The 12,445-nt window shown below is 35.8% G+C and overlaps 1 protein-coding gene across 5 annotated transcripts in view; it reads right to left on the bottom strand.

Annotated features, from left to right (window-relative positions):
* The window catches only part of adam15 (ADAM metallopeptidase domain 15), a 35,796-nt gene that overhangs the window by 21,409 nt on the left and 1,942 nt on the right, over positions 1-12,445 (bottom strand). For all 5 annotated transcript variants that reach the window (XR_007972055.1, XM_052143519.1, XM_052143520.1 and 2 more), the window contains exons 2-5: positions 12,126-12,220; positions 3,898-3,974; positions 1,891-1,969; positions 1,659-1,735 (exon numbers count right to left, since the gene is read on the bottom strand). Coding sequence is in view for 4 of the 5 variants with exons in the window: in XM_052143519.1 (XP_051999479.1) it covers positions 1,659-1,735; positions 1,891-1,969; positions 3,898-3,974; positions 12,126-12,220 (328 nt within the window). In the remaining variant the exon portion in view is untranslated. The remainder of the gene's footprint in view (positions 1-1,658; positions 1,736-1,890; positions 1,970-3,897; positions 3,975-12,125; positions 12,221-12,445) is intronic.

The raw sequence follows: 12,445 nt of genomic DNA, 5'->3' as shown, positions 1-12,445 counted from the left end.
TTTTGGAGACATTAAATCAGAAATGTGCATGACTACTTGTGATTCAAAATACAATCTGCAAACCATGTAAAAATAAAATTACACATAATACATTTTAAATCTATATACTAATTTCCATTGCCTGCCAAACATATTGAGTTGTCCAAACATTATCTGCAGCCTGAAATGTAACTTTTGATAGGAGTGAATGCACTTAGCTACATAGGAAAGCTATAGGATGGTCCCTTACTTCCTATTTAGTGAATGACTTATCCTCTAATGTGCTGTCTGTCACCTTATTTTCATTCTAACTCCATATAAAGCCTCTGAAAGCAAAATGTTTTAGCTTTTGGATGAACCCATTGATTCTCAATGTGATAATGCACAGCAAAAAAAGGATTACTATGGAAAAAATGCATTCAAGTACACATTAGTGTATATAGTGTGCTGTTTCGCGATAAATTGCTCAAATATTAAAAATGGCATATCGGATGAAACTAGAGATTCTCAATCTCTCAATCAGGTTTCAATTAAAAAACTTAATTAGGTTTCTTATCAGATGTAGTTTTGTTGGTGTTTCTCACAAAAACAAACTCTGCTATGATCTGCGCCATGTAGTTTAGTCACATGACTTTGTAGATCGAAATGTTAACCCTTTACTGACAGCCCAGAATATTCTGAACTGAGATCAGTCGGTTTAAATGAATGTGTGTTGTGTATAGCGTAACCAAAATACAACGTCCACATGTGTGTGCAGGGTCGCACAAGGAAATAATGTATATACAGACAAGTTATATATAACTAATATATAAAATGTTGACTTTCTGTACCTTTTTAGTCATAGTATCACATAACTGTAATATTGCTCTTTCATTGATAGAATGCTCAACATTCTCAGCATTTCATAGGAAAGCAAACATTGCGCCACAGATATATGTATATGAATGGTTTTTTTTAGGATTTTTGCCCCTTTTTATGTACAGGAAAAAGACAGGACAGTGGAGAGAGAGGGGGAAAAGGATCAGGACATGAGATTCAAACCTGCATTTCCATGAGCTTCTGTGTCAAGGGCACAGGCTCTACCCATTGTGCCACAATTCCAACATGATGCTTAACCTTTAGTACATTAAATAAGACCAAATAAATATAAGCATAATCTTTTATTTAGTTTCTATATATTCGTTTGTAATCAACAAGCAAAATAAAATACATAAAACAATGGATTTGTTGAGAAAATCTGAGCACTTTTACTTGAGTATGACTTACTGCTTGGCAAAGAAAACATTCTCAAAGCACAAAACTGCCAAGATCTCAAATCTATGAACAGTTTATACAAGGAAAATGAAAGATTATGTGGGTGAAGTTCAACAGACTTTGATAATCTGCCGGGAATTAAAGACAGAGGGAACAGCAGCTATAGGTCACAGCCATCCTTTATCACATTCCCTCCATCACTTCCACACTCTCCTCTATCTACAATTTTCTCCTGAAAAGCTCCTTATGTTTTACAACACCATGACCTGTGAAACCTTCTGTACAATGGTCTTACGCTGGTCTTATTGTTTACTGCTCTGTAATTAACTTTTTTTTAGACTATGATTCATTTATATACCTTACAGGAAGTTCAATCCAGAGCTACACAGAGAGAAAAATGGAAGAAAAAAACCCCCAAATATTACCGCAATCCAGAGCAGGAGCTGAGAGCCACACGGGACTGAGAGAAACCTTGCACTGAGCCGTGATAGTAACAGTGGGTCTGAAAGAGAGACAGAGAAAGATAACAGAAAAAGAGTGAAAGGTGAAAGAGAACCAAAGTAAATCCAAAGCAAAATACAGTACTAAATCATTGATATCTGGATTTGATATTACAAAATACAAATGCTCTACCATACATAGAGGGGGTCCACTCACCACTGGATTCTGCTCCATGGATACCCCAGTTCCATTTGGCAGGTAGTAAAACACGTTAGGTGGCTTTGGCAAAAGATCTCTGCAGAAAGATACAATAAAGGAGTGGCTCAGCCCAAACAGACAAATGTTTGTATATGATAATGACATCTTCAATTACGGCTGGGTATCGAGTTCGATACATTTTAGCCACTGACCGAATTGCCTTTAAACAATCGAATATCATAAAATGTGATAATGTTTTGTAATTCGGTACCAAATTTCGATAGCTAAGAGGTTAATCTAGTCAACATCAGTGATAAGCATGTAGCATGCTAGATGTGCCCAAATCTAAAAGTGCTGGTGATTGGCTGTACATTCACAAGGTAAAACTTCATATAATGTGTAGTTGTAGTGCTTTCAACATAGCAAAGGGTTGAGTTCCAGGGTTGAGAAAGAATGTTATCAATAATATTGCTAACACTGTTCTACATTACAGAGAAATATTAAACCGAAATAATGAGCCTTTAAAATATACACTTTAAAAGTGCATGCACGAAGCGAGCCGCAGCGACACTGATCCTGAATGTGTCGGAAAAACAGCAAGAGACTGCCTGAACATTTTGTTAATTTATAGAGAGAAATGTACATTTGGGTTGAGCCAACGGACGATGATCTCGGGATCAATGATGGTCAGAGTGATCACCAATAGCTGATGCCTTTGAACATGTCATGACGATATTTGGCTCGTTTTCCCATTAATCTATCAAATTATTATTATTATTAGACTATATTATTATCAAATTAATATTACAAATAATTTGCCCATAGACACAAAGATATGCGTTAGAAGAAACACACTTTATTATATTATTAAGTACAGATGACAGAAAAGACGTATATGGGAATGTTTGACGCGCTGATACAGAGGCATGCGGTCTCGTGGAACACGCGCATGTAAGGACCTCATGCTTTGTTTCTGCCTTCAGAGTGCTGCAAATGACCTCAGACATTTCAGTTCAGGAGGTGCTTTGCGTTCAGTTCAATTTATTTCCACAGAGCAGTTTATTGTGAACGCAACTCTGCAGCCTGTAAAATAATACAAACTATATAAAATAATACAAAATGTATAAAATAATACAAAACCACGTTCACCTCGAACCATGATTTATATTTCAGTGATTATTATCATCATTATAATTATTATTTTTACATTTGTAATTGTTTTTATGTCTTCATTTGTGTAAGAAATTTTCCATCTGCATGTTTAGACAGATTCTTGCCTGATGGTAAATGGAAAGGTAGTCATATATATATATATATATATATATATATATAAATAATATTATTTTTATAACTTTAAATTTATTTATTTGCTTTTTCGTTTGGATTGCAATTTGAATTTAGAAATGTATTTGATTTAAGTTTTTCGTTTTTTTAAATAAATTATTTAATTTCCAAAGCAAAATCAATAAAGCAAGAATATTCACTAATCCCTCAGCCCGGATGTTTCCGATGTAATTGGATTACACACATATATATATATATATATATATATATCGTGAAGGAGGGAACAAAACAAATGTATTCACGCACATGATATTTTTCCTGGATAACAAAATACCCGACCGGTAGAGAATGCACGGATGAAGCTTCTTTGCCAGAGAGATGTTCACAACTGTTGTAAAGCCATCTATCAAAAGGTTGAACAACACATTTTAAATGCACTTTTTTTTTCCAGTTTCATTTGAACTTTTAGTTAAAATAAATACAAAATAAAGTTCAAAGTTTGAAATCAAGGTGTCTTGCTTTATTGTGTAAGCTTAACCCTAAACCTGCTTAATGAAAATGATCACATAGCATCCAACCAGCGGTAATACCAGTGTTTGTAATTTTCTTTCTTTTCCTTTGTTTCCCATCTTTAGGAACCGGTATCGAAGTCAAGGTATCGGTATCGATATCGAACTATTTTGAACGATACCCAGCCCTATCTTCAATAGATGCTGGACACTGTAGATACATTTTACTTACTGGTTTTTCTCCATATCCAGTATATACAAGCTGGTTCCCACTTTTAAACCACACTGGAGTCTATCAGGGTGACCATTCTGGAGAGATAGAGAAACAAACATTTATTACAATTATCCCCATCCATTTCTTTGATTTTACCTTGTATTTCCTATATGTCTTTAATAGCCTCTTTTTATGTTCTGTATTGTTTCAGTACTAATAGGTTGTAGGATAGTGTTAACATTTTTGCTTACTCAGGATGTCGAGTTTTGTTTCTCATCATTTTTGTGATTAGTGGGGGACTAATAAAAACCCAGTAATCCCTTAACAGTTAACTCCTCACAGGAACTGGTAAACCACCTCCCAGAACACAAAGAAACACCAGATTCTTTCACATTAAACCACAGATAACACAAACTACATAACCAAAGACAAATTAGCTTAGTTACAAATGTGAGACCAGTGTATAAGTGGATTAAAATCTGGTTTTACTAAAACCTTAGGGTTAAGCAGGTGTGGTTGACACAAAAAGATCTTTCACACATTTCAGTGTCAGTGTCTTTGTTTTATCGAAACTAGTCTTCTGCACAAGAGCAGGGAAACACAAGGGGAAAGAGGAGGCGATGATAGCATGAAATAGGTGCATTTTAGAGAGAACTGGGCTATAAACAGACTTCCTCTCTTCCAAACGCTTTCTGTCCTTTTCTCACTTCCTATTCTAAGCACCTTTTCCTGCCATTCTATCACATCCCCTTGGCACATAGACATACACATTTAAAAGCCTGATGAAAAAGTGAAACCCCACTCAGCTTCCTGTTACACTGCTGCTGCCATTTCCTGCTTTTTTTTTAACATGGTAAAGGGACCATCTCACATTAAATGTGTCCTTCAAGTGGAGTTGGAAATGTCGTAATTACAAATTCCGAGCACATGGCATGAATATGCAAAGTTGTATTTACAAAATGGAAACTTGGAATTCTAGATGATACCTGAGTTAGCTAGTTGTGATGTTGAAAGGTGCGTATCAGGCATTATTAAATCATATAGGTTGTTTAAAAGTGATGTAGGTGTGTTTAGTTATGCTTATTGTCTGGTACAACAGAAATAGCTTTTGCCGTCATTCTTTATGTATTTAAGTTTGTCATCTTCCGTATTTTGGTTTTCCATTTGAATGTGTGACATGTCATAATAACTAATGCCCGTCTCGAAGGTAAAAGTTTCCCAGATCCACTCGAAGCCAGCAATAGTGTGCAACAGTGCCCGCCCACTTTTTCAGTAGTCTGGATTCCAGAGCTATTTTTACCATTAATTTTTTTCCATAGACTTTTCATAAAAATCCTCCATAAAGGAGTTTGTAAGCCATGAACCAAACTAACAAGTTCCAGGGTAAATCACAACATTACAAACTTTGCTTTGAGGCAAAACATTTTTTTTTTTATTAAAATCAGACAAAAAGACAGTGAAACAAGACTGTGTACTTAGCATCTTTCACTGCGGCACAAACTACAATCCCATGAAGCATTGTGAATAATGTCATTCAATAAATAAAAAATATTGATTTTAGGTTGTTGATTAGAATTATGGAAACAATATATTTAACATTTATTGCAAAATATTTTGATATGTACAAATATATAAAAGAGTGAAGAGAGATCGACTCGATTGCGTCATTCACAGCATGCCATGGAAGTGGATGGTCCCTCTTGGGCTCATTTCGTGGGGTTTGTTGACTGAGGTTCTCTGATTGGTGAAGCTTTCTCTGCTGGGCCAAGGGTATTGTAGTTGTTCACCAGAAAATTCCACTATCAAACAGTTTTTAAAAGATTTTTAAACAATGAAGATGAAATAATGCAAACTGATGGCTTCAACAGATGCATATACCAACATCAGAGTTCAAGGTAGGTCCATCTTTAAATGTTTCTAAGTTATAGTTGAAAATAAATTAGTCTATGGAAAAAAATAGTATGGGATTTTTTACTTCTGGAACCAGACTGTTGCGCTCTATTGAGCCTCTCTCTCTCTCTCTGCCAATAGATGTGGGTCTACACAACATCCCTCTGTGACAGCCATAAGAGAATAGGACAATTTGAGCTCTTTCTCTGCTAGTCACAGTAAGTCTAACCTCTCTCTCTGGCAGCAGAGCAGAGGTGAGCTAGTCTGACCTCTCCCTTTCTATTCCCAGGCAATCTTCAGGGGCTGTTCATATCAACAGTTTTGCATCCATTTGTGTGTGTGTTTCGTTTTATTGTTTTTGTATATAAACATATAGTAAACTGTACAAGACACTGTTTTTTCAGTGTCTTGTACAGGTGCACCATGTTTTTTATGAGGCAGTTAATATAACAACTAGGGCTGTCGATTTAACACGTTAATTCAGTATGATTAAATATATATAAAAAATAATGCATTAAATTAACACAATTAATCTTTCCTCTGGAGCAATTCTACCTTGAACTACCAACTTTATTGTTTTTACGAGTCTCAGGTAAAGCTTTAAAGGCAACTCGCTGCGAAGGCAGAGGTCTCAAGATGAGTTTCTCAAATTTAAACTATGTTTAACTTGATACAGCATTCAAAAATTGTGTTTATGACTGACGCATCCAAAGTGAGATGCTTCAGAAGCATCTGCCTTGATGGCTGTGGACTGTAGGCCAATTATATGCTTGTTCAATGATCTGGAAATAAACAACACATTGCATTCTAAAGCAACTTTTTGTTTATTGTGTAATTAATGCTTTACATGTCTGCTAAAGTATCTTAATTATTTGTATTATTATATTTATAATATATTATTATATATAATTATTTAATCATTATATATTGAAAAAAAAAAGTAATATGATGAAATTATTTCAATTACTACTAACTAAATACTAACAAGAACTAAATTACTTAATCTAAAACTGGCATAAGCATTTGATCCAAGTCAACATGAAATGGCATTCTCAACTGATTCTTACTTCTGTAATGGAACATATTTCTGAGTGAAACAAGATATTCAATGAAAAAAAACGTTGAAAATGTCTTGATTTTATCCATCTGTAAATGATTGGGTTGTGAAATTGGGGTGTTCCATTTCATAATGGAGTCAGACCTGGATGCAATTTTGCAGTCGATGGAGGACAACACCCCTCCTGAAACACTGCTGGCACCCAATTTTGAGGAGGCTATTTAACCAGGATGTGGATGCTGAAGGTCAAGTTAACACTTGAGAGAGATCTCAACTTATCCCAGTGGTAACAGTTTTTCAAATCAATAATTTGTATTTGCCATTTTAGCAGTAAACTTTTTTTTACATTAATGTTAACTGGCATTCAAATCACAGTGTTAACTACTGGCAAGGTTTAAGAATAGGGTTGTACTATGCCATAATCGTAAAGACAAAAGGGATGTCTGGATGTCACAAATATTTTTATTTTCACTGCTCACACCAGACCAAAAACACTCTCTTACATATCGGTCTCTGTACTCATCCAGTTCCTGTGAGAGGTTTATATAACCTTACCGAACAGGTCCCGAAAAGCTTCAACAAAGGGTCAAGAGGGTGACATCATCAGATCACTTTTCTTTAACTTGCATCTGCAGACATTTAAGAAGTTGCATGACACACCCATACATAAACTTTCTCTCAGGATCAAATCTTTGGGTTATTCACAAAAGTCCACATTTAACCATCAGACACAGTTTCTGCATTGTTTTTTCCTACCAAACCATAAATGTCTTTTTGAGGGCTTTATGCTTATTGCTATCAGATGGTTCTGGTGAATGTCTTCACTATGATCTCCTGGGATAAGACTGCAGCTGACTGTATTCAGGTGGATCACTTGTCTCTGAATAAGCAGAGCCAAGTCAAACTGGTGATTGAAGCAAAGATGAATGGGAGGGTAGGGTGTATATGTGCATGTGTGCCTACGTGATGTCAACAGAGTGAGTTTGAGAAGGAGGGAACAAAAATTCAGAATATAAGAGAGAAAGGGTTAAGTAAAAAATTATATATATAAATATATATTAAAGGCTCTTTCCTTTTAAGTGTATAAGAAAGAGAAGAGAGACAGAAAAGTGGGGCCGGTTCAGGGGCTGTTAAGACCAAACATGTTGTTGTGCTAAAAAAATTGAACAAATTGAACAGAACACAGGTGTCTCAAGAAGCTCTTTGGAGTTGAAGACCAAACGTGGCATTCATGCACAATTTGCTTAACCTAACTTAACCTAAACCTGTCCCTTATACCCTTTCATTTTCTGTCTTCCTCCATCTTGTTCCTGTCCTTTGCCCCACCCTTTTTTTCTCCCCTTCTTTATTTGCCACTCTTTTTTTTAATCTCTCCCTCTCTTTCTCTCTCTCTGAGGTAATGTCCCTGAACACATGACATTCACATCGCAATGACCTCAGCAGCAAATGAATGCTGGGTGGGGTACATTTAATGAGGGTAGCTGAGGTAGAAGAAAAAAAAAAAGAGTGTAAGGGAAGGGGAGGATGGGTGGAGGCTGGCGATTGTTCGTCAACTGCTTAGATGTGATGGGTGTGGTTTTGAATAGTTTATTAATGTTAAATTCATAGGTTTTCGTGTTAATGCATTACATCAAGTCAGTATGATGCCTTTATTGAGGAGTACATAGACACATAAATAGTCATATTGAAATTACTTAGAGCTTTTAAACTTTGCTAGTTACTTTCAATCAACAAAATCTCAAATGTGGTCTTTATATCTGAAGTAATTCTGGCACCACCAGCGTCATTAAAATTAATTGCAATTATAACTGTTTTCCAACAGATTTCTTAACACTCCCCATGTCTGCCACTGAAATGGATTCTGCACCAACCACACGCCACTGGTTGAGCCAATGTTGCCATGTCAGTCTGGGGTGCGTTTCCCGCACTACTACAGAACTCATTGCTTAACCACCATAGTACGATACATAGTTGGAGAAGTTAACTAGCTAGTCACGACTGTTTCCTGAATCTGTAGTAAGAATGTCGAACATCATTCATTCAAACCACGCTAAAAATATAGACCTGTCGTTACTGACATTATGCACAGAGTGATCCTTTTTGAGGATATTCAATTATAAAAGCTCATTTACACATAATTCAGAAAGCTGTTTAATGCGCAAAAGCTGCTGAAGACATGAAAGCTGCATGCACTATGCTTTGTGATGATGATTGTGCTACAATAGTAGGGTTTATCTTTATATCACACTTCAGGGTTCCCCGACGCACTTGAGCACATACGCACTATTCAAAAACATATAAGAACTTCACTTATGCTTTAACATGTACACGTAAGCAGTGTTCTCCATATGAAGCCATGTGTGTTACACCGCTTTCTCTTAACAGTCTTTGATCACTTTAATGGCAGCATTCGTGTTTACGTGACGTTTCGGAACTCCAATCACTGCAAAATCAAGTCGGATGTTTTTTTAGTGCATGTAAACATTTAATCTTGACAAGATTAAAGATATATATATATATATATATATATATATATAGCACAAAATATACAGAAACCTCAGCAAGGTCAAATTATGTCCAACAAAAACTATACTTTTAACCACAGGTGGAGAGCTGTAGTTCCAATCACACAATTCTTCATTGGAACTACAGTTTCCAGAAACACCAAATGTTGAACTAGGTTGGTAACAATGGAACATAAGATCATAGTTAGCTAACAATGCTTTTGGGAAGTGTACCCCAGGACAGGATTCTCAAACAAACAATGTTTTGATAGTGCCACAAAGCTACAGTGTTTACAAAATCAACCTACACATGGCTTACTTTTAGTTGTCTCTGCATACAGGTCAAAGAATTTTAACATTTGAAAAAATTAAACACTTCAGATATAAACATAACAAATATTTTTCCAATGTAAGATTTAATTTGCTATTCTAATTACAGAAGTGAACACTATTACACACACACACACAAATTCCTCTCTTTCATGGGAATGGGATAAGACACCTTAACTTTCACTGTGTACATGATGGACATGGTCCTAGACACATGCAAATACATTCCAGGCACATTCATCTCCATCTTTGTCTGAGAGAATGATTATTAACTCGGAGTGCTGAATCAGGATAATTTACATTCCTCTGGGTGGTGAGAAGATCTTTTTTAGCTCAGTTTGAAAACAGTTGTTATAATAAACTGTCTGTATTCATGGGTAAATGTTTATTATAGTCAAGGGAAAAGGTCAGTAAAGCACCCTCACACACACACACACACACACACACACACACCCATATACTGTACATACAAACAAGCACACACCCAAACTAACACCCACCTTTCCTCTCTCCATGGCAAAAAAGGCTAAAAACAGAAAATAGCTGCCTTGGTTTCTGTGATTCACACAGCCAGCAAGAGAGGGGCTGCTATACTGTGTTATGCATTATCACAAAAATAAGTGAATCACCTAGCAACCCAGATCAGCATTCCTGACATCATATTGCAGAGAGGAGTGACACAGTGAAGGAGAAAATAAAGTTTGAGAGAAATCGAATTCTGGCTTAGATGGAATCTGCTGACTTTGATTTTACACATTCTGTGCTGATTTTAGAGGAAAATCTGCTGAATTCTGATTAATTTAAAGGAATAGTTCACCCCAAAATAATTTACTCTGTTTAATTCCACTCTTCTGCCATGTCTTTTATCAATATACTGTAATAGTGACTGAAGCCTACATTCTGCCTAACATCTATTGTAAATGACAACACAATATTCATTTTTAGTTAACTATTCCTCAACAACACATTGTAAAATGTGTTAAAAATATTTATCTATAAAAAAAAATTAACAAGCAAATGGGTGCGGAATTTGTAGAATTTTGTGAATGGTTTTTCAAATTCTGCAGAAAACTACGGAGCTTTAGGAAGAGTTCTGCGGGTGCAGATTCCGAATAGGCCTATGAATGCGTAATTGAAGATTAGGAAAGGGAGGGTGGGTTTGGTGTCCGTATCTTTCACGTCCTGGAGAAAGGAGAAAGGTGTGCTGACATATTCAACTGAAAGCTTCCTGACACAAAACATAATCTAAGAAGAAAGGAACTGGAGGCAACATTAATGGGACAGACACTTCCTGTGCAGCTGAGAGCAACTCTGAAGTCATATTCTGCAGAATTCCCCCATTCACCGGTCCACAAACACACACCCATTACTCACTGTTCCAGTAACACTGATCTTTTTTTTTTTCACCGAGGCATGAATGCAGACTCATGTTGAAACCGTTAGTAAAGGAAAAATCCATAGTCAACAGAAAGCAGCACTTACTAGTGTAATTCCATGAATTTATAACAAGATTTGCTGAAAGACTTGAGTTATGACTCGGAACAAAAAAAAAAAAACATTCAAGTTATACATTTTCATTTTGTGAGAACAAGAAAGCTTAAAGAATTATGAACAGATTCATTTACTCTGAATGATATCTGTTGTAGTCAGTCCTAAACTATGGACTGTCCTGTGCTACTATCTGTTCTAACCACTTCTGAGTGTTCCTGTGGCCTAACTGGTACAGAACTGGAATTGCCAAAGTCAAGAATTAGATTCCCAGGAAATACACAAACTGATAAAATGTATATGTTGAATGTACTATAAGTAGCTTTGGATAAAACATGTGCCAAATGCATCAATGTAATTGTAACTTCAAAACCTTGGTAACAATCCCTGAGTTAATGTTATAGGGATAGTTCACCCAAAACTGAAAATTCTCTGGTGACCAGCCTGAAGCTACAAAAATCACATTAAGGCAGAATAAAAGTAATCCATAAGACTCCAGTGGTTAAATCAATGTATTCAGAAGTGATATGATAAGTGTGGGTGAGAAACAGATCAAAAGTCCTTTTTTCTATAAATATTCTCTTTCAGAATGTGAATATTTACAGTAAAAAAGGACTTAAATATGTATCTTTTTCTCACCCACACTTATCATATCACTTCTGAATACATTGATTTAACCACTGGAGTCTTATGGGTTACTTTTATGTGGCCTATATTTGGTTTTTGGCCTTCAAAGTTCTGGCCAATATTTAGTATAATTATAAGGACCAAAAGAGCTGAAATATTCTTCTAAAAATCTTCTTTTATGTTCTACAGAATAAAGTAAGTCATACATCTGTGATGGCATGAGGTTGAGTAAATTATAAAACTTTTCATTTTTGGGTGAACTATCCCTTTAATGAGAGTCCTGATACGTTTAGAATTACTAAATATGACTAATGTCCTGTTCTGTTATTAGACAGAGCACGAAAACTCACCTGTAAAACATCACTCAGGCTTCTCCTAACTCCATCCACCAAAGCAAACGGCCTGGTCTTGACCAAAGGCTTAACATCTCTTCTACGACTTGAGACTGTTAAGAGGGGAAAAAGAAAGCTTTATCTCCAAATTAAATGAAGAAAGGTTTGTTTTGTCATCGCAATCTAAATGCCAGATAAATGCTAGTTATTAGTTTGACTAATACTGCCAAAATTCCCCCTGCAGTGAAAGTTATTTTTCTTTTCAAATTCAGAACAGTAACATTCCAACACAACTTTCTATCTGTCTTCTACAGTGATGAAAAAAATCCACTACTGGT

This window comes from Xyrauchen texanus, chromosome 15, assembly GCF_025860055.1.
Source record: "Xyrauchen texanus isolate HMW12.3.18 chromosome 15, RBS_HiC_50CHRs, whole genome shotgun sequence".
In the NCBI taxonomy this organism is placed as follows: domain Eukaryota; kingdom Metazoa; phylum Chordata; class Actinopteri; order Cypriniformes; family Catostomidae; genus Xyrauchen; species Xyrauchen texanus.
The sequence above is the reverse complement of the archived record's forward strand: the minus strand, read 5'-3'. Positions and strand labels throughout refer to the sequence as shown.